This window comes from Eretmochelys imbricata, chromosome 1 (assembly GCF_965152235.1).
Source record: "Eretmochelys imbricata isolate rEreImb1 chromosome 1, rEreImb1.hap1, whole genome shotgun sequence".
NCBI lineage: Eukaryota > Metazoa > Chordata > Testudines > Cheloniidae > Eretmochelys > Eretmochelys imbricata.
In genome coordinates this window covers 335,271,835-335,297,918 of record NC_135572.1, presented here as the reverse complement: position 1 = coordinate 335,297,918, position 26,084 = coordinate 335,271,835, and the positions used below count along the sequence as shown (strand labels likewise).

The 26,084-nt window shown below is 38.6% G+C and overlaps 1 protein-coding gene across 1 annotated transcript in view; it reads right to left on the bottom strand.

The window, feature by feature from the left end:
* The window catches only part of RELN (reelin), a 455,527-nt gene that overhangs the window by 28,188 nt on the left and 401,255 nt on the right, over positions 1-26,084 (bottom strand). Inside the window, exons 42-53 of the mRNA XM_077807865.1 lie at positions 25,125-25,345; positions 23,609-23,756; positions 20,420-20,678; positions 18,824-19,073; positions 16,606-16,774; positions 12,328-12,468; positions 10,647-10,824; positions 8,045-8,238; positions 6,646-6,902; positions 5,186-5,340; positions 3,767-3,981; positions 1,680-1,857 (exon numbers count right to left, since the gene is read on the bottom strand). Coding sequence (XP_077663991.1) covers positions 1,680-1,857; positions 3,767-3,981; positions 5,186-5,340; positions 6,646-6,902; positions 8,045-8,238; positions 10,647-10,824; positions 12,328-12,468; positions 16,606-16,774; positions 18,824-19,073; positions 20,420-20,678; positions 23,609-23,756; positions 25,125-25,345 — 2,365 coding nt within the window. The remainder of the gene's footprint in view (positions 1-1,679; positions 1,858-3,766; positions 3,982-5,185; positions 5,341-6,645; positions 6,903-8,044; positions 8,239-10,646; positions 10,825-12,327; positions 12,469-16,605; positions 16,775-18,823; positions 19,074-20,419; positions 20,679-23,608; positions 23,757-25,124; positions 25,346-26,084) is intronic.

Here is a 26,084-nt window from a genome sequence, read left to right as displayed (position 1 = left end):
AAAATAGGTATATACTGACCAGTGCTGTGCAGCTACTAAATATATATATATTCACAAACATTACTTGGAATATTATTTATTTTGATGGAATTCGTCACCCTTTTTATATTCTTCCCACAAGTACTTGTACAAGTGATGTGTTGGCCACAAGAGTGAATGTGGAAAGTGAAAGTTTTGGATTACTTGTGAATATATGTTTATGTAATGGTTTGTGCCACGGGTATTTGTACAAAGCCCAGATGGGAATCTCTCTAAGTTCCATCTTCCTATTTATAAAAGTTTTAGTCAGTTAATCAGGGAGCTGAAATAATATCAGGGATGAAATCCTGGCCCCAGTGACACCAATGGCAGAACTCCCATTGACTTCAATGGAATCAGGATTTCACCCTATATTAAATACTAGTCACACATCATCAATAAAAAATAACAAACAGATGAAGACATAGATGAAGGGATTAGTTTACAAGCCACCCTTAAATGATCTAGAGCTGCCTCTGTTTCTACATTCCACCATGTTAGTTGGGTGTGTTGCAAGAGTCACCTCTTCTGGCAGGATAACAAAAGCAATGGCCTGTAAAATGGCCGTATCAGTAATGTTCTGCAAGTAAATCCTTAAATTGAATATATGAGAAGTAAATGGCTTTAATCTTAGTGGAAAGGAGGGAAATTGATCCATTTCCTATAGCGATGTGGTACTAATTTACATTTATGTAACTGGTACCTTAAAATACTACTACTACCACTACCAATAGTAATAAATAAGAATACCAATAATTCAAGTTGCACTTAAATTCACATCTTGTGTGGTTTGCATTTCCTTTGGAAAAAATGTGGTTCAACCAACATCTCTCTTCTGTAGATTATGTACAGACAACATCGTGTATAAATGTGGTTCAGGAAACCTGAGCAAGGGGAATGCTGTAATTTTAATACAGTTTGGGAATTCTTAAAGTTTTTCCCTCAAAATATAAAACAGTATTTTAAATTGGAGACACCTGCTCAAGTCCTAAAAGCATATTTTTGCCTACACTGTACTCTTTTGCTGTATGTCTGGGCCTGTTACACACCATCATCTCACATCTAAATATCTTCAGCCACACAAATACCATTTCACCTTTTGTTGCAGTAAGGTATTAACCTGGGATGTAGAGTACAACTGTAGAAAATTAAAATTACATGAAACTTTATAAGTTCCTTAAATTAATTTCATATCGTCTGGAGTTCAGTGCCTTGTTTACTTGTGTCTCCCTCTTTATTATAAAGATGAGTTTTCGATACTTGGTCTTGGTAAATTTGCAGCAGCAGTTGTATCCAGGAACTAACAGCAGATTTATTAGTAGTGTATTTGAGAACTGTTTTGTTCATTTACACATAGCAATGTACTGCAACTGGTAAATAGCAGTTTCATGGTTTTTTTTACTTCAGAAGGAAAAGATAGTGTAATTATTGGTGTTAGTCATAAGGTGATATTTCTTTAGAATACAGAAATGATATATTTTTAAATAGATGATCCAGAGCTGTACAGTTCAGATCTGAATGTAGATTTGAGGATCTCAAAAGTCTGAGAGGAGTCAGACTCCAAGTTCCAGTTGGAGTGCATCTCTGTTTTTTTTAAAGCTCTATTGATTTAATTTTTTTGTAACAAACTTTTGCAGTACTACCATATGCATTTAAGTTACCTTTAAAGTTTGAGTCAAGTAGCAGTTTGGACCAGAGTACCCCGGATCACAGATGCACTGTTGTTTCAGGCAGTCGCCATGGCCCCTACAGTTGTCCAGACAACCAGGTCCCAGATAGAAATTTTCAATGGCCCACTGAATATCTGAGTACTTCTGATAGAACCTAAACCTCACTGGACTGTACATACAAGAATGAAGAAAAACAGATACAGGTAAAAAGATAACTTTACACAAATGAAAAATGTACACTATATACATACGCTTATGAACAGCACTTCATGGGGTAACATATCATAAGACACTTTTGTAGCAGGAGATATGTTAATTAAAATGTTTCTATAGGGCATATTAGTCATTCCTCTAATTGACACCGATCATTCCATTTTAACATGTTGTTATTTAAACTATACTAGATTATAACTAAATAAAATGCACAATTCTTGTTTTCAGTTTAAAGAAGTTTTATTTTCTTTTAAAGCAGAAAGAGATGTTTCATCTGAACTCCAGTATAAATCTTCTGTTTTAGGCCCGAATCCTGTGAGTAGCCCCACTGAACACAATGGGACTATTCATGGCATAAAATCAGACACATTTAGGATCAGAGCCTTTTAAAATGATGCTTAGCATTCTTCGTAGGAATCCATTTTATGTCCTGTATAAAAGATCACATAGAATATGTGGGCTAGATCTGTGAGAGCCACTGTCAACAGGTGACAGGAAAAAATATTCTATTCTAGTTTCTTCTGAGATGATTTAATTTTAAAAGGATTATTCAAATAATGCAATTCATAGTGCTTAATACTAGAAAAATATATTGTTGCAATATGCACAGATAATTCGGGTAGCATTTTTCACTGTCTAAAGTCAAAATTCCCCCTGTAATTCAGTTTGGGTCTCTGGACAGATTGGAATATGCAGTACAGCTCTGAACTGCAGATAAGAAAGGATAATTTTGCAATTTGTTCAGACCACGAATCATTCTTAAGTTTGGTAGAAAAAACCCCAGGTGATTTTCATTATCACTCTGTTGCCCTATGTTTATAGAAAGCCAAATCTCTTCTATCCTTTCTTTGAAAGAATGGAAGTGCATCATCCAGCAAAACTGTATTAAGGAGAAGAGAGAAGCCACAAAGAAACATGAAATCTGATATGGATCTCTTGTTTCTAGGGTGGCATGGGCTGGAGTGCTGCAAAATCAGATTACTCGGTTGCTGGGAAGGAAGAATTTTGCAGTGCTTTTCAGCAAACTCTTCTGGAGCGCAGCTTTGAAGAGAACCTCTTCCAACCCTTTTACGTAAGAGAGAAAGTTGCTATGGTATGGGCACATTGAAAAAAAGAACAGGAAAAAATGGGACGGGGGGGAGTTCTTGAACTTCGGAGGACGTTCTAGGAAAAAAAATGATGTCAGTAGGAACATAAATACCCAGTCACTCTGAAGAGTGGTTCAACTTTGAAAAGTGACTGTAAAGACTGCATCATAAGAGTCCCTGTTCATTCTGTTTCCATGTCACGTTTACTCATCTTACAAGTAAATAACTCCCCCCACCCCAATTTCTAGCTCTGTAAACTCAACCAAGTATCTTAAACCAAAATTGTGCTCTTTCTGGCTCACCATAAAGATTCAGTGGGCCAAACTCTGCCCTTAGTTACAGCCGTGCACCTCTATTGCCTGAAAACATATGCAATTAGAATCTAGTTAAAAATGCCACTGGTGTTGCCAGAATAGAATCCAGCCCTTTCTCACAGAACAACGTTGGTCCTGCATGTCAAACAGGAGCCAATAATGAATAAACCCCTTTTTAAAATCAGTCAGCATTTAGGACCCCGAATAGACAAAGGGGCCCCAATTCAGCAAGATTCTTAAGCACATGCCTTACTTTAAGCACATGAATAGTTCTGTTGATATTAATAGGACTACTCAGGGTTCTTAAAATTAGGTCTATGCTTATGTATCTTGCTGACCTGAGGCCATGGAGCAGATCTTTTGCATAAGGAAGTGTACACATAGCCATGGTTTTCAGACTATTTAGTCCTCCTTTAATTCTGCGCTGAACCCAAGGTAATGTGAGTAGTTGTTTCATACTTACTTGCCCACTAGGTTTTCAGGCAGTGAATAAGTTATCCTTTTCCATCCTTTTGTTGGAAAGAAGACAGAGGGCTGTGAAATACTCCCAGAGCATTTTGGATCTGCAGGTAAGCACTGCGGAACTAAATAGCTCCAACTCACACCAAAGTCAGTGGAATATTGCACATGGACTTGATTCTGTGCAATTTTTTCTGAAGTTTTACATCCAACAGAAATCTAATATAGATAAAAAGCATATGTAAGTTGGTATTGTAACAGTTCTTAGTATCAATAAAGAGCTGGAGGAATGATTACAGTTTAAAGATTTTTCAGCAAGAAAGTTGACTGGAGATTATGCTTTAAGTTACACTAGTAACAGTTAGCAGCATTCATATAGCACTTGCCATCCATAGATCTCATCATTAATCCCAATGTGCAAATGGGGAAACTGAGTCCAAAATCCTACTACAAATCAATGGACCCTGATCTCATGACTCCCAAGTCTGGTGCATTATCCACCAAATCAGAGTACCTCCCACGCAAGCTGCACTCATTCTATTACCATCCCACTACAGCAAAAGTTAAGATACTAATATTTCACAGAGGAATGTATAATAAAGGGTGACATTTCCTCCTTAGTGAAAAGTCCTGTGCAAGGTCCCTCACATCACTTAAACCTTGTGGATGTTCTATGTGGGAAACATGGGCAGACAAGCTGCAGAGGGCTCCTAAGCAACTTCTGTATGTTGGTAGAGCCTCTCTATGCTGGGTTCAGGTAGTCTGGTATATAGGAGGCCATATGGGGCAGGTTTGACAGGGGTGCACTGGAACTGTACTTACACTGATTCAGTAGCTCATTAAAGGGATGTGGAAGGAAAGTGGCTGCTTTTTCAACCCATATGTTGGAACAGTGACCATACAGGAGGCGTAGCTGTATTCTAGCGCCACAGCCTGTTAGTGGGCTCACCCAACCCCCAAGGAACAAACAACATGAAGCTCAATTACTCCAAATTTGTATGGTAACAAGTAAATTATACTGATGTATAAATTTTGGTTAGCTGTCACTTCACTAATCATATATGACAAAACACACTTGGTGTATCTGTAACAAATCCCATAGCTGCATCATGTTCTCACACCTACACCATCAGAAACAGAACTCAGGATTATTTTTACACCCTGTCAGTAACACCAACTCAGGATTATCTTTGTACCCTGTCAGTAACACCAACACCAACCAACAGCCTGCTTGTAGGTCACCACTGGAAGGTAACAATAACAATATGTGAGCAGCGCCACGCCTTTCAGCAGGGGACAGTGGTGCAGACATCCTGGTCTATGCAACACATATCAGGCCGTTTCCTGTAAATCTGTCCTGCTCTGAGGAAAACAGGCTGTTTTAGAATAATTATGCATAATATTTTGATTATAAAGATTTTACCTTGAATTGCATAATCCAGCCTTCTGTAGGAGTTAGGTCATGGGTGACCGCATAAACTTCTCTGCCATCATGGCTACCGCAGATCATAACACCATCAGGAGAGTCACAGAATCTTTCAATTGAGCAATCATCATGGAAAAGCCAATGTTCATTCACTTGAAAATAAATATTAAAGTCAATATTGTATAACTGCAACATTACATAAAGAAAACAGTAAACAGTGTTAACCACTAAGGATGAGCAATGGATTAAGTCTTTAACTATGTACAAACTATTTAGTATTGTTCTTTACAAAATTCCAGAGTACTTTAGTATTCATCATTCCCATATGTCTATACTTAACATTCAGAACAGCCCATGCTATTCTCTGACCATAAACCTGTTCACATAATTTTTAATGGTAGGTTTCAGAGTAGCAGCCGTGTTAGTTTGTATTCGCAAAAAGAAAAGGAGTACTTGTGGCACCTTAGAGACTAACAAATTTATCTGAGCATAAGCTTTCGTGAGCTACAGCTCACTTCATCGGATGCATTCGATGAAGTGAGCTGTAGCTCACGAAAGCTTATGCTCAAATAAATTTGTTAGTCTATAAGGTGCCACAAGTACTCCTTTTATAATTTTTAATGCATAAGAATTAAGGACCTGAGAATTGCTCACAATGTTTTGCAATTATGTGGCATACATGACATTGCTGTCTTATTATATAATAATAAGATACTAAATAATATTCTCTTTTTAAAACAAATTTAAGCTCCTGCAATTGACTCTGTGGGCAAACCCTTGTAAGTTGAATGGAGATCTGTGAATGCAGAAGTCTGCAAATGTGGAGTCAATTGCACAATCAGAGCATGTGTGACCTACACAATACCATAATATCTTCAACTAATTAGTCCCACTAGCATGCACAAATATTTCCTTATTTATATTTTACTAGCTATAACTCAACAACTTAATCTGCTGGGTAACTATTTAAAAAATCGTTGCTAGCAAATATCTGCAAAATAGGAAACAAATACGCAGAGTAGGAAATCCTTTTAGAATAATGCGGCATTCAGTCAAATAACATTTGTTCTTGGAAACAATAACATAAAATTCTGCTGTGCTACGGGTGCAGTAATAAGAAAAAATATCTAGACAATTCTTTTTCTTTAAAGAGAAATGTCTCATAAGTGAATTCATTAGTAAGAAACCATTTTGTATAAATTAATGGTTATTTGAAAAACTGACTGCAAGATTTCTTTAAAAATTGTATTTCCTCCCCCCCCCATATTTACTTCCCCCTTTCCCTCCATGCACAGTTTGTAGATTTAAAAGCAGTTTGTTACATGTTGTTGGTTAAAAAAAAGGTACAGTACAGGGACTGGCTCTGACATTCATTGTGGTGAGACCAACAAGATCAGATTTAGAAGTAGCTGTACTGACTTCCTGCTCTTTGGCTCTGATCGATATCAAACTTTTACCTGTCGTTTTGTCTTCTGTAAACATATCAAAAGCGATCCTTCCAGTGGGTCCTGCATCTGCAGGAGAACGTTCGTGTTGTGGGAGTGGAGCACTGCTAAAAGTGTCTAACAACACTGTCCTCTGATCAGCAGAGCCAGATATCAGCACATTGTCAATAGCCCAGTCATTCTGATCTAAGCCATCATGTTTAGGTTGCCACCAGCGGAAACGGGTTCCGAGAGCTTTGGCCTCATGAGGGAGGAGAATGTTCACAAAGCTAAAATATAATAATGGAGATAAGTCATGTGACAGCCATATCTTAATCTCTTGAATTTTGAAAAGAAAAAACAAAGTTTTAAATAAGCTGAATAGGGCTTTTAAACAACGTTGGGCTACATTCTTTGACCAAGTCCATCTTATTTGCCCTACGGTGCAAATGGGCGGAATCTAACCCTAGCTCTCCCTGCTGGAGATTTCCTCACTGTAGGGGACTCCTCAATGGACACAGAGCCTTTAAGACTGGTTCCTATTTCATTGTCCCAGCAGCATCTGGCACAGGCAGTGTATTATGAGTGGAGAGGGACAGGGAGGAAGAGTAGCCAGAGTATGGTGTGTACTGGATATGCTTAAGTGGGCAGTCCCTTTGGGGAACACTGCCAGTGATGCAGGTTTAGAGGAGCGCCAGGGCTGCTCTAACTTGCTCCAGAGCCAAGCAGAGAATCAGGGAGCCAAAACCATTTAAAGAAATTATATGCTGAAGTAGAATCAATATATTAATTTGATGTTAATATTAACTAAGATGTTTATTTTCAAAGCTGGAGACACTGATCATATAACAATGTTTTATTGCAATTACCTTATTTCCTTTATAGCAAACGACTAATGCAGACATGGGTTAAAATGGCACTGATTCCTTCTAATATTAGGAAGTAATTCATCAGTGCACTGAGGGCCAGTCCAAGGCCTGTGCATCATTTAAGTCCCACTTCAGCATTAAAATAAGACTTAAATGTGGCAGAGACCTTCTGTTTAGACAACAGATCTACTTTGTGCTTTAGCAAATCAGAAATCAGATTATAAATAAATGTAAGTTAAAAATAGTGTGGACATTGATAAATCAAATTAACTCTTCTGACTAGCTATAGTTTTACTTTAACATTTACTGGTGAATAATGGTCAACCATTCACCAATGTAACTGGCTGTCACAGACTCCATCTGATTAAACTGATGGTATACTGCTCTAATGTTTGAGGCCCAATCCAGCCAGCACTTACACACATGCTTATCTTTAAGCACACAAGTTAATCAGGTATATAAATGTTTGCAAGATTATTTACACACAGCAATATTAGCAATCAGGGCAGATTCTTTGTGAAAAATCCAAAAGAATGAATTAGTAGAAGTATATATTTACAAACCCGGGTTTGCTGAACTGGTCATAGAAAATTTCCATTAAGAGGTTCCAAGTAATGCCACCATTCACAGAGTACTCCAGGAGAACACCTTGGTTCCGATTGTTAGGAGTTATCAGACATCCATACATGAAATAAAACTGGATGAATTCTGCATTAGTGAGGTTTAAATCCACTGTCACTAATAAACGGCTGCATCCCTAAAAAAAAAGAAAAGAAAACATATTTTTGTCGGTGTGGCTGGTCAGTTAAGATAATCACCAAGGCTGTGATAGTGATGCTTTCAATGAATATGTTCCTGAAAAATACATTTAATTATTTCATTATTCAGTTGTTTTATGGGAATGAAGTGGTATTTTAAAAGGCCAAACGTCTTAATAGGAAGGCTTCATAAGACTGAACCAAAATAATCACAGAATCATAGGACCATAGAAATGTAATACTGGAAGGGACCTCGATAGGACATCCAGTCCCTTGCACTGAGGCAGGACTAAGGCCTTGGCTATACTACGGGGGAAATTCGATCTAAGCTACATGAATGGCGTAACTCAAATCGACGTAGCTTAGATCTACTTACCATGGGGTCCACATTATGCGAGGTCAAAGGGACTGCCCCCTACTCTTCTCGATCCGGTGGAGTACAGGAGTCGACAGGAGAGTGATATGTGGTCGATTTAGCGGGTAAAGACCCGCTAAATCGACTGCCGATGCATTGATCGCGGCTCGTTGATCCCCCGGTAAGTGTAGACAAGCCCCAAGTATTATCTAGACAATCTCTGACTGTTTGTCTAACCTGTTCTATCCTGTGGATGAAGATTCCACATCCTTCCTAGGTAATTTGTTCCAGTGCTTAATTACCCTTATAGTTACTGAGTTTTTCCTAATGTTTAACCTAAATTTCCCTTGCTGCAATTTAAGTCCATTACTTCTTGTCTTGTCCTCAGGGGATAAGGAGAACAATTTATCACCCTCCTCTTTATAACAATCTTTTATGTGCTTGAAAACTGTTATCATGTCCTCTGTCAGTCTTCTCTTCTCCAGACTAAACAAATACAATTTTTTCAATCTTCCCTCATAGGTCATGTTTTCCTGACCTTTAATCATTTTTGTTGCTCTCCTCTAAACTTTCTCCAATTTGTCTCTCATTTAAAACATAAATGATTATTTACAATTTAACAATTTTGCCAGAAGAATGGAACATACTATATCCTTTTTTTATCACAAGTGTCATATGTAAGATTTTTTTAACTTGTGAAGGAGATCTGATTTTCTGTACATACACACAGAGCAAAATTTCCAAAAATGGGATCTAATTTTGCAACTGCAGCTTTGCATGTCTAACTAACTGAATTGCAGGCTGAAAAGGTTGTTAGATACCATCACTCTATTACTTATGCTCAAAACTGGTTGTGGCTGAAAAATTTCAGGCAAGAAAATTAGAGACCAATTTGAGGCTCTTAGAAAATTAGGACCATAATGTCATTCATTACTCTTTTAAAACAAAAATGGTTTTGCTTTAGAGCTGTAATCCTTAATTACTTAATATTTGTCAAAGCTCTATGGACACGAAAATGGCTAGACTACATAGTGACAAATAGGCTAATTCTACCTTGTAAAAAAGCTTTAAAATATTACATGCTTCTACAATTCAATTTGTAGTCCCATGTAACAACATAATAATTAATGCTAAAACAGAATAATTAATGATCTGATCTGCAAACATAGTTTCAATTACTTTCCATCTTGAAAGATGTGCACTGTGGATTTACTGTCACAAATTGCTATCTATATTTATATGTTTACAATATTCAGGATCCACTGTATCTTTGTTTTCTTAAATCTAGATTACAAAAATCCTCATCCCCATCTATTCAACACTGGCTGGAATAAAACACTTTAAGTAACGTGAAAGTAAACAGTCTGGTATGTGTAGACCCATACCCTCAGGAGACAGAACAATTGTAATAGATTATTTTTACACCTTCTGTAAGACAACCTGTATTTTATGAATCACTCACGCTGCCCAGTGCATTCATGTGGTGTCAACTAACTCTTAATGGGAAAAGGCAGTGAAAAGTTATTGCTTTCTGCTGTTAGAAAATAATACAGGCCTGAGACTCAGTTCTAAATATACCTTAAATAGCCCCCAAAACAAGTATGTTTAGACTTTTTAAAAGCAGTATTAATACGTACATGCAGCCTAGATAGCAGCAGCACCAGACCCTGTACAGATTATTCTTGCCAGAAGGACAAATAATTTGTACGAGTAGGCCATTGATGAATGAGTGGATAAAAACAGCTCAATACCATGGACTGTGCCTTGGTCTATAGGCTCATTTCTGGAGGCCCCTCTATGGCTTGTTTCAGAGAACCTGCACATTGACCTCTCCTTGGGTGCTGGGGATGGGATGAGCTGAAAGAGATGTATCCAGTTCTCTGTAGTGTTTCTGGCAGGCACCAATGCAGAGTCTGCCAGAACTTGACCCTCATCAAGGAAGTAAATATACGTTTTTGATTTATTTCTAATAATTTTTTTTGGTTACTTATTTATTCAGTTTCCTAAATCAACCACATTGGTACAGTCAACAGGCAAGAGTTAAACACCAACCCCGCTGAAATGAAGAGCCATTCCAGATGCCACAGCTCCACAGACTGTGCTCAGTTTCCCTCCATTTACTGTTAGCCAGTTCTGATTAGACGGAGCTCGATTGAAGTTGTCTTTAAGTTGTGTTGGAAGGGCTGCCTCTGGCTCATCACAGTAGAGCCCACCCCAATGTTCATCACAGCTGCAAAGGAAAACAAACACAGAGTAAACTCATTTGAAAACATTTTCTACACCAAGACTTAAAATAATTTTATTCCAGCCCAGGGGAGCAAGAAGCCATTTGTCTCACCTACAAGCAAATGCTTGGAGGAGTCACCCTGCTGCCTCTTTCTGAAGCTGTTACTGTTAAACAGGATATGTTAATTGTGTAAAGACCTGGATGTGCACGGTTTTAATTCAAGCTGATAATACACCAGATACATAAGACATGTCTAACACTGAACTTTATCATTAAAAGAAATGGTATTTTGGTAGACAAATCTAATCAAGATAACATGCCAAGCCTAAACAAATAAGTTTGACCATCTTTTGGTGTTAGAACTATATATAATTTTCTATAGTCAAATTTATAGAGGACAGATACTTTTACTGTAGCTTGTTTCACAATCCTAGATCCTTGCTACTCTGAAACATCTTTCCACCTTTCAGGCAGTGTTTCAAAAATGTAGACAAACATAAAGACATAGTCTGATATTATATAAATGTATCTCAACAGAGAGATGTACTTTGGTTCTTTAGTGCCTTAAGCAGGGAGGCAGATACAGAAAATGTCTATGTTGCACTTGGCTCAATGGATTTTCCTTCTAATGAACATGGGGATGGTAAAATTATGCAGCTAGGAGCAATTTCTGCTGCCATTTGTGGCTGAAAAGAGTCCCAAATTCAGCAGAATGGGTATTGTTATGCTGCCGGGCGGAAGAATTTTGGAAGCCTGGGTAGCTGCGTGTCTAGCTCTGTGGGGCTTGATATGACTCTCACACAAGGAGTTTTGGGGGGAAGAAGGGATAGCAGGCTCTATTGGAAGCTGCCAGCATATAGCTTGGCATTAGATCATTGAGCCTACACCAGTCCTGAGGCTGGAGTAGCTGCAAACTGGCCTGGTGAAGAGATATCCAGCATCCAGTCAGTTGCTTGGGCTGGGTACAAGGAACAGGATTTGGGGCATAGGGAACTGGAGTGAAAGCCCCATGTAATTCCAGGGATAATCTTTGTTCCTGAGGATGCAAATCATTCCAAAGAGGACTGTGCCCTACACAGGCAATGCCTCATGTACATATTTCAGTGCTGAAAGGGAAGTAAATGACATCAACCTAGAGGATAGAACAGCTTGTACACTGCCTTTGGGCACCACAGAGCTGGGGGAAGGATTAGCACCATCTCTGTCTAAATTCACCTTGGTGCAGTCCCAAACCACATTGTCATCAGCACGGGCATGTATCTCAAAGGAAAATCTGGCCCACAGGAAGTCAGAGGAGATTCACTCATACACTCCAATATGCCCACCTATCTCTCCTCTTAGAATTTTATTTCCCAAGTGATGCTGCCGCGTCGCTCTGTTTCAAAGAAGAAATTCTGCTTTTCTTTAAAAATAATACTTCTTCCAAGCAATTTCCTTGAAATCACACATTAAAATGGGAATGAAAATCTACAGCACTACCCACCAGAGGGAAACAGCTATACTTACACACAGTTCCCTTGTGTGCACCTCCCATGGCCACTGCACATATCTATACAGCCATCCCCAATGTAGACATTGTCTATAGCCCATGTTTGCTGCTTGTCAAATGGAGCCGGCTGGTGCCAGCGGAAACGAGTTGCTTGAGACCTTTGAGAAAGGAAAAAAAAATACAAAGGTAACACTTCCAGCTGTGCTAAGCCCTATTTTGATTAAAAGGAAATACAACCATGTATGTTCACCCAAACCCAGGCCATATTTATAAAGATGATTTATTTACCAACTGAACAAACAAGGGCTGGCTCAAGTGAATTACCAGGCCACTTACTATGGCCCTCTGCTTGCAAGGCCAAATGTTCACTATGCAGCTTCTCTTCTCACCCTTGCAAAGCTGCTCTGCTATGTCTGGAGGACAAAGGGAGTTAGTCCCATGGAAACAATGAGATGATACAGGTCATCATAATGAGCAATGGTCTCATCACAGCCGCTGCCTAATCACTGTCAAGTTTTTGTGTGCATTACGGCAGAGGGGAGTTTTAAGGATGGATCTGAAGGAGAATAATGAGGAGGATGTTTACAGGGAGCTCGTCCCATGCATAAGGGGCAGCATGACATAAAGTGTGAAGATGCTTGCTGAAAAATTTTAAAATGGGCAATCAAGACTGGCATCATTAGTGGAATAAAGGTGTGTGGGGGGGTCAACATATCAAGAGCATCTTAGAAACAAAAGGTACAGCAGGGATAGGCCACAAAGGTCCTTAAGAATGAAGACAATTAGCTGAGTTTAATTCGGTGCAGAATTCGGGAGAAAATGGAGGTATGCAAATGGCGGTATGACATGGCCGAAGGGATAGGCAAAGAATTTCACATTGAAACGGTAACCAGTTCCTGGTGGAGTGGGGTCCTGTATGTTGTAGGTTTAGCAGAATTGTCTGAACTGTCCAAACCAAAATGCCAAATACAAACAATCTTGACTTTGAGAGAAGTCTGGATCTAGATCCACATCAAGAGGAAAACTGTGGTCCCAGTGAAAGCAACCAGAGTTTTGCCACTGACCTTGATGGGGCTAGGATTTCATCCTTAGCGTAGGCACAGCCTGCTTGGAAGTAATCTGAACACAATGTGCATGCTAAAAAATAAAGACATTTTTTGTGACTTCTCATCAGTGTAGTTTCCAATCTGATTTAGTATATGTTTTGCTGCACTTAGGCAGTAGATGGCAGCATCAAACTACATGCTGCTTTACTCTGAGCAGAAAAATAAATCACCTATTAACAAGTAACAGAAGAAGGTTTGTACAGAAGAAAAACAACTCTTTTTTGGCTGGGTCAGTGACTGATATCAGTTTTATCCTAACTTTTTAAAGAAAATAATGAAACATTTTACTGGGAACTGGTACTGATAATTTCCCAGTTCAAAAATTAAACAAATTTAGTTTCAGAGTTTCTGAATTCACCAGTATCAGTTTGGAGATTGTAGAGGATGAGCTCAATGTGGAGTTATCAAGGTTTCATGGATCATAATCAATACACTCTTGAAATCACCCACAATTTCAGAGAATTAAGTCTGTTTCGTTTCCAATCTATAGCTCTGTCTGATATTCATTAAATCTAAGATAAAGGCTATTTTATTTTCCGACTCTTCCATTTTTCAGTATAATCCCTTATCTATGAAGAAATGCATTGTTTACACATGCAAGAAAATGTTTTATTTTTCTGAATCTCTACTATTTTAACTTTTTTATATTAGTTATTTAATAACTTGTTGTAACATATGGGACTGGAAAGGAATTAGATAATCCAAAACAACAGTTACTCTCTCATGAGTAAAATCACAACAGTTCAGAGGTTTTAACTACTGTGATGATCTCTAATTTAAACCCCAAATGGGCTTTCTCAGAGAAACCTCACAGATTAGCTCCCCCATGTAGAATGTTTGAGTTTCTTCTTCTTTTTCTTAATCATGAGGAAGATCTTGTGAAAAAAACAGGAACCCTGAGTCTCAGGTTTGGCAATTTCCATGACTTTTTATGGAATCTAGGAAATCAATGGTTTTCCTGGGAGAAGCTTTTATATTCTGAGTTACATTTTAAAATAAAATCTGAGACATAAGTAATAACTATTCACAGTCTCATATTGGCCACAAGTTATGTAGCACTCTGGAGCACACAAGCCCCAGAAGGCTACATATGGATACTATGCTCTAGGCCAAATTATTGGATAGACTGACTGGCAAGTTGCATAAAATGCCCACAAAAATGATCTATTAAACTGCTGGGAGGAGCAAAGCAGCTCACAGAACAGAGTGTCTTTGTAAATGAGATGCCTCACTCTCCTAGCAGTACAAGTTCCTATTCTAAATCCCGGACCCTCTCCCTGCTGGGATCCTAGGGCTGTAGTAACCCTTCTCTCACCCAATCCTTGTCTTAAATAATAAAGATAATGTTGTGGTGTGTGATTGTGGTGGCAGGTATCCTACCACTGACTGTAGCATATGGCAAGAGGCAAAGCTATTGGTCTAACCAGCGTAATCGTAGCTGTGGGGTCAGTCAAAGAGAGTCTGACTTAATCCTAGGATTCCCGGAGGTTCCTTTCAGATACAGATTAAATTAGGCTGGAATGTCCATGGAACCCATTATCTTGCTTCAACCCCAGAGAACCTCTTTCTAAAAAAAAATAAATAAGGTGTGAACTTTAAACATTTAACAATGTGGCCAACTGATTATGCAAAATATATATGTAAAGCAACAGAAAAGGGTAGGCAGACTAGAAGAGGCCAATAGACAGTGAGATATAGAAATAATACTGCCTTATGAATATACTTAAAGGGACTGGATGCCTCAGTTGGTTAATAATGGGACATGGAGTTTTTCACTAGTAGTTTGCTAGTTCTAATCCAGGTTAGGGTAATGGAAAATGATGTAATTCCTAGTAAACAGAGGTCCATGTGACAGAAACCACTACTGGCACTGTGGCAAGCTTCATGGCAATCTTATCAGACAGAGTAAAAATGAAATAAAATCAGAGTCTAAACTACCCTCTGGCCCCTAGCTGGGCCTTTCAAGTCAAAGTTGAGGCATGTTGGCAGGGCATTATGGGGAAGCCTGTTCTGACATTGCCCTGCTGTACCTTTTCTGTGAACAGATAGAGAACTTCAGTCTCTAGCATTGTCAGTACAAAACATCTTCTTTCACACACAAAATTCAACCCAAAAGTGAAAACAAGGTGTTTTTTTTTTTAAAAGAATGTACTAAAAGGAAGTGAAGGTGATAATGGGACTTTTTTAAAACAATGAACAATATGTGAAAGCAGAGTCAGATGTGACAAGTACAACAGAAAAACAAGAAGCATCAAAATATTACTTAAAAATATAAATTTGCAGCCAATAACAGCAAGTACAGGAAGCAGGTGGGGATTTAGACAATAGAATTAACCAACAACCTCCAAAACCACTGATGGTATCATAGGGCTACAGAATGTAATGACGGTAACCATAACATTGCAATTCTTATCGAAGTCCAAACTGAGACAGGCTCTTCTTAAATCATAGGTATATTTAATCTACAAAAGACTACATTATGCCTAGCTGCCCGCTGGGTGCACTAAGGGGCACAAGTAGCCTCCTCCTCTCTTGCATCCCACAAACTGGGGATAAGTGCATTCTCTGTGCTTTCTAGAGCATAGGACTTACTTCAATCTAGCACCCGTTGTGGCATAAGACACCCCAGGAAGGATGGGGAGAAGTCAGGGCCTGAGCTCCACCTCACCCTCAACAGTGGCCAGTGGAGGTGTCTGGGCTTGCGGGGGATTGGGGTGGAGGGGCGGGAAGGGTAGTGCAACACATGCCAAAAGGATGTAACCAAGGGCATGTCCCCTCGGGGCCAAAGAACAGAGTGATTCTGCCTATTTCTGCATATCTGCATATTACTCTCTCCTTCTCAAGTTGGACCTCTGCCATGCTCGTACTAAAGGGACAAATGGATGGATACTGTAGAGAGGATAGATGTGTGAGAGTCAATTGTCTTTTGTCTGCTCCCATCAATCCTGGCTATTTAAAATATGCTAAGCAGAAAACCTAACCTCCCCATTTCTAAATAAGTGGTAAATGCACATAGTAATTCTGTACTTCTTACTCAGAGCGTAATAGCATTTTCATTTACTCATCTGTATAACTACTGTACACACAATCAGCACAAAAAAGGCAATACATTTTAGTTCAAGATTATATCACATTAGGTCTTGTCAGATATTTGTGCGCTAAGATTTTCTCTATTCAAAATGTATCTACCTAGTATAATGAGGCAGGGGCAAAGTAATCCTGGTCCATTTGTTGAATGTGTCTGATACCAGAATCCTTTGGAGATGGTACTTGTTGCATTCTACATTAGTGGGCAGGCAGTCTTTCAGTATTGGGTGCCATGTCAATCCAAGATTCACTGAATACTCCAGCTCAATAGCTACAAATTGAAAGATAATAAATTAGTTAATACAGAAACTTGTATGCCTAAGTGAATATGTTGTACCAAACTGGTGACCACAGAAGACTTCATTGTTGTCCCTATATATGTCTTGACAACTCAGAAGTTTACGGTTGCAGCAGGGGAAGTTTCCAGATTCTCTGATACCAAAAACACAGGTTTGCTCTTGAGCTAAAGAGGAAGCTCTATTAGCTGGTAGCATTACAGGACCTATGACACACAGTTGAGCAGTTCTGATTCTACCCAGTAGAAGGCAGAAGAGCATCTCCACACTAGCCACTTCATTAGAATATCTTACATAAAACTCTTTTCAACTGAGTTTTTCATCTAGCGCTCTTGTTTTCAGTTATATATTTCATTATCTAGCCATATCAAATCGACAAATACATTCAAATGCAGCAAAAATCAGCAATTAAACTTATTTGAAGTTTATTGCTTATAAACTTTCATAATAAGAATAATGGGTAATCAAACTGGAGAAAAACTTCAATTTATTTCCTCATAATGGCTGCAAAAAAGTTTAAGTAACAATAAGCACAGACCATAAACTCTAAATAAATGTTCCAGCTGCCAGGCATTCTGGCTGTATGGAACACTGAGTGATTGGTGGTTACAGTTACATTAGTGGTAATTCTGCTTATCTTTTTTGATTCTGCTACCCTTAATAATTCTTAATAATTCTGAATAATCCTCAATCACACAATCAGTCCCACTCAATCATCTGAGCTCAGAACTGAGCATTATATAAATAAAACGATACGTTGGTACAAGTAGTTTTTAACATTAATTTTTCATCAAAATGAAGTCCTTCCTCTATCAGGACTAGAAGCACATGATTAGTTAGTGTCCTGCCTAACTGGATATTCAGTTAAAATAATGTTAAGGGCAAAACAACAAAACAAAGGAAATTCTTACCTGGCAAGATATAACTAAGCTGTCAAAACACTCTTACTCTTAATGGGGATGACCTAAGGGATCCTGAAGTGGCTTTAACACCAAATGGAAAGAAATTATTATGCATGGGGCAGTAGCTAATTTCCAGGTTTAGATATCTTGGTTACTTCCATAAATTTCAGAATAACAAAATCAGCTAATCTACTTTAAGGATTTACTGAAAACCCAATTTCCATTTTTATGCAGAATCCCGAAGGAATTGCCAGAAGCTCAATGAAATTATATATATTACATTAAAAAAACTACATTAAAAGAATGTTATATAGGTTGCAAAGTAAAACACACAAAAGTTATGAAATACCAGCATTTAATTCTTTGGTGTGCATATGCATTATGACACAGTTTTAAATTATATCACACTATTTTTTCCATAGGACCCCTACCTCATTCACTGCATGGAATTATATAGGTATGAAAGCTCTAAAACATGTTCAGGATTTCATGTAAATGACGATAATAAAAAGCCCTTTGTGCTTGATTATGATCTAATTTGTATCAGGTTTACATCAGTGTAAACTATTCCTGATTTACATTGGTGCAAGTGAGATCAGAATTACAACTTTGTTCTCTGCATTTGCACTAAGCACATCAGTTTTAAGCATTGTCTATGGTGCAATTGTGGAGGATGTGAAGCTACGAAACGAGAGATTTATGCTGGAAACATCATGCTACTTGGCATCAGACATGTATTATCTAGAGCTGAGAGCAAAGTAACCGCAAGGAATGGATGTGCCAAACTATTAGACTGCATCTACATTTGGGATCTATTAACCTGTCTAAATGAATTAAACTGAAACTTGAATTCTTATAAACTACATCTTAAATGCTTGTAAAGCACACAAGGAAAAAACTCAGTGCATACATTCATGCACATTCTAAACCTTTTGGTTTGTCTCAGCCTTCAGACACCAACAATAAGTGCCAAAATTGCTATTTCCTGATAGAAAAATTATTTCCCCTATTTTGTTTCTGTACTTTAGTATAGTAGACAGCGGAAACGGAAAATAAGTAGCAATATTTTCCTATATAAAAGGAGAACATAAAGTATATGATTTATGAAGAAGAACACCTCACCATAACAGGAGTCAGTGACAGAGCAGGATGCTGCAAAGTCTATTTGTATGAAAGAGTCCTCACTAACCACAATATCAGTGGTTACAACGTAACGGGTGCTAGCTTTCTCGATGAAAACCAGTGCATCCCCAGTAGAACCACAGACTGGCATCTTTGTTCCACCTGGATGGAGCAGCCACTTCCTGCTATCCAGTGTGGTAAAATCATCTTCTATGACTGTGTTACCAGAAATATTTCCACCAATAAGAATCTGAAACATGAAAATAGGAGTTTATTTTATGTAAAGAAAATATAAAGTTCAGAAGTTTTTACAGACTCATAGGAATTTCATAGAATCCTAGAGATGGAACATAAGAACAGCCATAGTGGGTCAGACCAAAGGTCCATCTAGCCCAGTATCCTGTCTTCCGACAGTGGACAATGCCAGATGCTTCAGCGAGAATGAACAGAAAAGACAATCATTGAGTGATCCACCCCTGTCATCCACTCCCAGATTCTGGCAAGCAGAGCCTAGGGATATCTAGAGCAGTGGTTCTCAACCAAGGGTCCAGGGCTCCCTTGGAGGCTGTGGGTAGGTTTCAGAGGGGCCACCAAGCAGGGGCAGCATGAGACTTGCTGGGGCCCAGGGTAGAAAGCCAAAGCCCCACTGCATGGGGCTGAAGTCCAGGGCCCTGAGCCCTGCCACCTGGGGCTGATGCTAAAGCCTGAGCAATGTAGCTTTGGTATGGGGATCCAGGCTACTGCCTTGCTTGCTAGCCTCTAATGTTGGCCCTGGCTTTTATATGCAGAAAACCAGTGATTGTGGCACAGATGGGTTGTGGTGCTTTTATAGCATGTTGGGGGGCCCTCAGAAAGAAAAAGCTTGACAACCTCTGACCTAGAGCATGGGTTGCATCCCTGACCACCTGGCGAATAGCCACTAATAGACCTATCCTCCAGGAAATTATCTAATTCTTTTTATCAGAGTGGTAGCCATGTTAGTCTGGATCTGTAAAAGCGGCAAAGAGTCATGTGGCACCTTATAGACTAACAGAAGTATTGGAGCATAAGCTTTCATGGGTGAATACCCACTTCATCGGATGCATGAAAGCTCATGCTCCAATACACCTGTTAGTCTATACGGTGCTACAGGACTCTTTGCCACTAATTCTTTTTTGAACCCAGTTATAGTTTTGGCTTTCACAACATCCTTTGGCAAAGAGTTCTGCAGATTGACTGTGTGTTGTGTGAAGAAGTATTTCCTTTTGTTTTAGACCCGCTCCCTATGAATTTCTATGGGTGACCCCTGGTTCTTCTGTTATGCCAAGAGGTAAATAACATTTCCTTATTTACTTTCTCCACACCAGTCATGATTTTATAGACCTCTATCACAGGGGGCTGATTGCGGGTGGGGATAGCTCAGTGGTTTGAGCATGGGCCTGCTAAACCCAGGGTTGTGAATTCAATCCTTGAGGGGGCCATTTAGGGATCGGGGCAAAAATTGGGGATTGGTTCTGCTTTGAGCAGGGGGTTGGACTACATGACTTCCTGAGGTGCCTTCCGACCCTGGTAGTCTATGATTCTAGGTAATATTGTAAAGTACAAAAGATTTATTACCTGATCAATTACCCATGGGCTGTAAAAATGCCCATTCTCAGATGGTTGCCACCAGCGGAGACGAGTGGAGCTGGAACGGGCCTTCAAGGGAATTTCCAGAGCAATGTATCGGCCTACATTGCTCGAATTACTGAAGAGGAATTCCTGCAGCAGGCTCCATGTGAGGCCCCCATTGAGTGAATACTGCAAAAGCACAGGTTGGCTTCTGGGGTCTGGAACCCCTTTACCGCATCCCAGTCTCATGAAGAACTGCACAAATCTAACATGGGTAACAATTACTGTAAAACATTTCTTCACAGAAAACCCCATAAAATCAGCTAAGGACTTGAGGGAACTCAGCGCTCGTCCAATCAGTTTTGGTTTTTATTGCAGGGGATAATGTTTAACATATATTCTAATTACAGAGACAGTGTCTGTAGATACAAAAATATCTGCCAGCTCCTCCATAAAGCAAATGGTCACATTTTTGTTTCTTTTCTAGCCCGGTGTATTCTTGGTAGAAGGAAGACTCCACTTTAGGAGAGATCTTGTGTCTCCCTCTCCATAGGCCATAGAGACTAAAGCAGACAGTAGTAGTGGTGATACATTTGATTTGTGTGTGGAGAGGTGCTAGGTATAGGAAGTTGAACAAAGCTATTCAGGTACACTTCAAGCATTTGTGTGCAAAACTGATATTTTTGCAAATATCAGCAAATTTGACCCGGAGTGAAATTTTACCCTTTCAGCCTGTTGGCATGGAGTTTAATGGTCAAAATAGCAACCCATGGCCCCAGGGAGAGACCATGATTTTTTTTATGAATTTGCTTTAGGGCAAAAATTCACTTAGTCAGTAACCTTCCAGGGTGAGCTGACAGTTTTCATATGCAAAAACAGCCTTGTTATTTTGACAAAAACAGAGAAAAACTGGAAGTAAAAACAAAAAATATTTAACTTCTGAGCTGATGAAAAAAGGGATGTTTTTGTCCATTTAGTAAGATATGAAAATTTAGTCTAAAGTCACACTGCTTTAAATATACTGGGTGAAATCCTTGCCCCTTTGAAGTCAATAGCAAAACTCCCACTGACCTCAATGGGCGCAGTATTTCACGCACCTTCTAATGGCCTCTATGAAATTTGTATGAAATTAGGGAATCCTTCCTTTTGAGGTACCACAGCGATGTTTGAACAGGTACACCAACTCCATGTAGTACACAAAGAATTGTCGGGGACTGATTCAGTTATGATCCTATAATATTTTATATTCATTAATCCACACCATCATGCTCCATCTACTACTGTTTTGGTTAGTAGAGTTTCAGGTTTTTTGGTACCCACAGAAAATGGGATATATGCACATGAACTTTTTTAGCGTATGGGATTTAACTTCTGGAGATAGGATACTGAGCTGCATGGATTGTTGATTTGATCTGGTATGACAATTTCTACAATTCCTAGCTGTTGTGTATCATAGGCTAGCACAGCCAGAATTACCAGTCTATTTTTTTCAGGGAATCCCTCATGAGAAAGTACATGGCTTTTAGCATGGTTACTGACCCCACTGCTCCTACATTTACACTCGATAGTTCCTTTTATAAGATCTATTGGGAATTCCCGATCTCAGAGGGCAAAATTAATGTCTGACTTAAGTGGACACAGCAGCTAATGACTTCAATGGGACTTGGCTCAGCTATTTCAGGGATGAATTTGGTCCAGAGTTTAGCAGGAGGTCTATGAAGCTAACTTGGAAATTAATTAACTACAATAATAGTGGAATGCTAGAGAATAATCATCCAAAATGACTTTGTAGTCTACATTGTTGTTTTATCCACAGAAGAGAAGATAGACACTGTAGTTATTTGCAGACTTTTCCTACTGAAGATACAAGAAATTAAATATAAGGCCCTGTTTTTTCTTTCTTTTTTTGTTAGCATGGCATTCATTTATCTTCAGTCTTTGAGAAAATTGGAATTTTACATATAACACCTTGAGGTCAATGTATGCAAATCCAGCTACAGCTTACCACAGAGAAGAGATAAATGACAATGCTTTGAACACAAGAGAGAAGGAAAACACATTGTGGATTAGTCTAATGGGGCATCATACAAGGACTCTCGTATCTTCTGTGAAATAGCGTTAATTTTAGAACAGCCTAGAAAACCACATTACTGAAAAAGTACTGATGTCTTTGGCTACCAAGCTGCAAAACCCCATTTACCTTGCTTTGAGGAACCTTGGAATATAAATATAAATGTGATGACACTTTAGTGACGGTTCATCTACAGACATGGGTTATTGTTTCTCTGAAAAATGTATAAATTAAGCGTCATTGTAGACTAAGATGGGCAATGAAATCATCATTTTAAGCCTTTATGTTAATGAGGACTACAAGCCAAAAAGAGATAAAGTGCATGTTAAAAAGTGCTTTATGTAGTGTTAAATAAGTCTTGCATTAGGAGTTGTGTGTTTACTAAGGGTCAGTGAATAAAGCTGTGGAAAAATGCAACATTTCAGAGGTAAAATAGTATTAAGGATAATAGGCTAAGATAATGAATAAGTCAAAAGACAATGACTGTTCAGTGGTTTGCAAACAATTAGGACACAGCTTCATTTTGCTTTGGTTTCACTCCCCCCCACACTTGTTTAATATTTTAGACATGTCGTGCTACCAAATACGTCCTCTGCAGGCCATAATCTCTAAATACATTAAAAATGTTTTTTTTTATATAACTGTGCTCAGTATAGCTGGTGACAAGCTTGACTGGAATTTATCAGTGAATTATTGGAAACAAATGTGTGCAATAAGAAGAAATTAAGCTTCAGAAAATGAATAACATATGATGATAAATACAATAGCTATAATGGCAACTCCTACTTCAACAATGATTCATGATACTACAAAACTGTAAGAGAAGCAGAGTGTCTGACATACAACAAATTTCACGTTATGCATTTGAGAAATGAACATATTATTGTCCACATGAATAAACTACACATCATGTTATTTCAGATCCTGCAGTCCTCACTCTTGGAAAATGACCCTTGACTTAAATGGGAATTCCCATTGACTTAAATAGGAGTTTTGCCTGAGTAAGGACTGTAGGATATACCCTGACATAGTTATACAAATTTGCTTTCACCACAGAAGTATAATATAAAGAATAGTTTAACTATTCTCTCAATGGAATCTTGAAAGTTTTAAAACTGTATTACCTCGCCTGTGATAAATCCAGGTCTCGAGCCATCAGCATACGCAAGCCTTCTTCATTAAAGAAGAGGTTGTTTCCTCCGGACAGAATACCACATTTCCTAGATGGTTTTCCACCACTCACCATCAAGAATCTATCAGACTCTAGCTGACCTGAGTGCACAGTACATATATTTTTAGGATTTACCCTGAAGCATTCCTGTTACAACAGTGTTATTTCCAAAAGAAGTAAGTTATCTAAATCATTATGTTCAGAGTGAACAAATATTTGTACCAGAACTTTCTGACCCCCAACATGTTTCCTGGAAAACTGCTACGGAACAAAACTTACTAAAATATAAAAACATAACTCTGAAGCTTATGGTTTTCATCTCCATTCATTCAAAGGAGCTTCTAATTGCGTTCCTCTGCTTTTATTTGGATTGCATAAAAATACCCAACCATGTAAGGAAACAGCTCAGTGTCATGTTCAAGCTGCAGTTAGCAGTTAGTTCAGTTTGAAATAAATAATTACAAGTATTATGGGAGGAATTTGACTCAAAGACACTATTTTGTCCAAAATTAGTACTTTCAGTTATGTTTGTTTACAGAGTAGCTTATACTTTACTTTTTTGTTGTGGGGAGTGAGGGGTTTAGAGGAATGTGACATGAACTTCTTTCTCCTGCTGCTCTATCCACCATGGGTCCTTAATCTGCTTTGTCTGCTCAGCTGCAGCCTTCATTCACCACCATTTGTGTGTCAGAGGAAACTGGCATACAAGGGAGATTAGGTGGCAATGCAGTGACATGGGTGGAAATGGAAGTAGTGTGGGTAGCAATGGAGAGTTCCAATGTATTGAAAGTGTTGCTTTGTGCCCCTCATTTCAGGGGTTGGTGCCTCCCATTTGGAAGTTCTGTGCCTCTTCTATCAGTGTCAGGAAGCTGAGAGGCATGGTCTGGTTTTCAAAGGCTGAGGAACTTTGAAATATTTAGGACTTTACTTCAGATTCCCCGTGTGGCAGAACAATCCTCTGCCACTAGTCAAACTGTTCATCCCATTCTCTATTATTCTATTTATCTGAGAGGATGAACTAAAAGTAAAATTACTTCAAAACCAGACAAAATATTCATTTTAACTATGTATTCACAACTTTCAGTGATTTAACTTAAGAGCTATTCCTTGCTAGAAATTCCATATGCTCATTACTAGGATAAAATGAAGTGCTTCTCTAGATGTAGAGTTTTGGAATCACAGAATCATTCATCCGTTTTGGTGCAGAATGTATGTTGCTGTTGTCATAGGTCAGTAAATAGAAAAAGGTGTCTAGATAAATACTGTAGGAATCATCAAATGATCATAAATATTGTTTAAGGCTCAAATCCTGATCACTTCACTCATGTGAACAGTCACACTGATGTAATTGGGACTAACGTGAATGAGGAAGGTCAGCAGGATTTGGCCATAAGAAGTCTGATCTCTTAGGTTCTTTGAAAGATAGTAGCTAAAAATCACTATGAAGAGTTCATACAAAAAAGAGATACCTTCAAAATCGTCCTTGAGAAAGTCTGAATTCATGGTGCTTATTTTACAGGTTGGCCCAGAGTACCCTGGATCACAGATACACTTAGTTCCATTGACACAGCTGCCATGCCCATTACACATCTCTTCACATTGTGGGCCAATGTATACATTATCAATGGCCCAAGTCACTGGTTGGGACCCAGCAGGATAAAATCCCTGGTACCATCTGAATCTTACTGATCTGAAACAGGTACATAGTATGTCCAGGTCAAACAATAATTAGTCGCATATGAAATTACAATGTGCTTTTTGCTAGAACTAGTATTCTTACTAAGTTTGTCCTAAAAATGGAAAGATATAGCCACTACCTTCAATATTCAATACATCCCGCTACTCATTCAACACAGATATATTTACAAGAAAACAGAAGGGCTTGATCTACCAGTTACATTACTTAAAAAACTTAGTTATGGACTTAAATCATCCCTCAGACCACCAATTTTTTGAGGGGGAGGGGCTGGACTTGGATGGTTTTCCTTTACCTTTAATTTACAGACTTAGAACCAGATTGTACCACCCTTGCTCATGTTGGATGGTATCTTACTTCACAATTAGTCACACTGATTTCAATGAAACTAGTTATGGGATAAGGGCGGCACAATCTTGCCCTAAATTAGATGGAAAGAAGAAATGATATGACATGTCAACATATAGTCAACTTGGCTTTATACTATTTAATCCTAAAAAAAAAATTCATGTTGCAAGATGTTAATTTAAATTGTAAACTTCTTGGGGGTGTGGACCTGTCATTTTTAATCTGTCTTCTAAGTGCTATGCACATCTGTGCTGCATATAAATAATAACAGACCAAGGGAAGGAGGGGGAACTAATTAAACAAGCAGAAAACTGCTCTTGAGAGAATAATTTAAAATCACTCCCTGCCCCTTCCCTCAAAAATGAGAAAACCTTGAAAAGGAGAG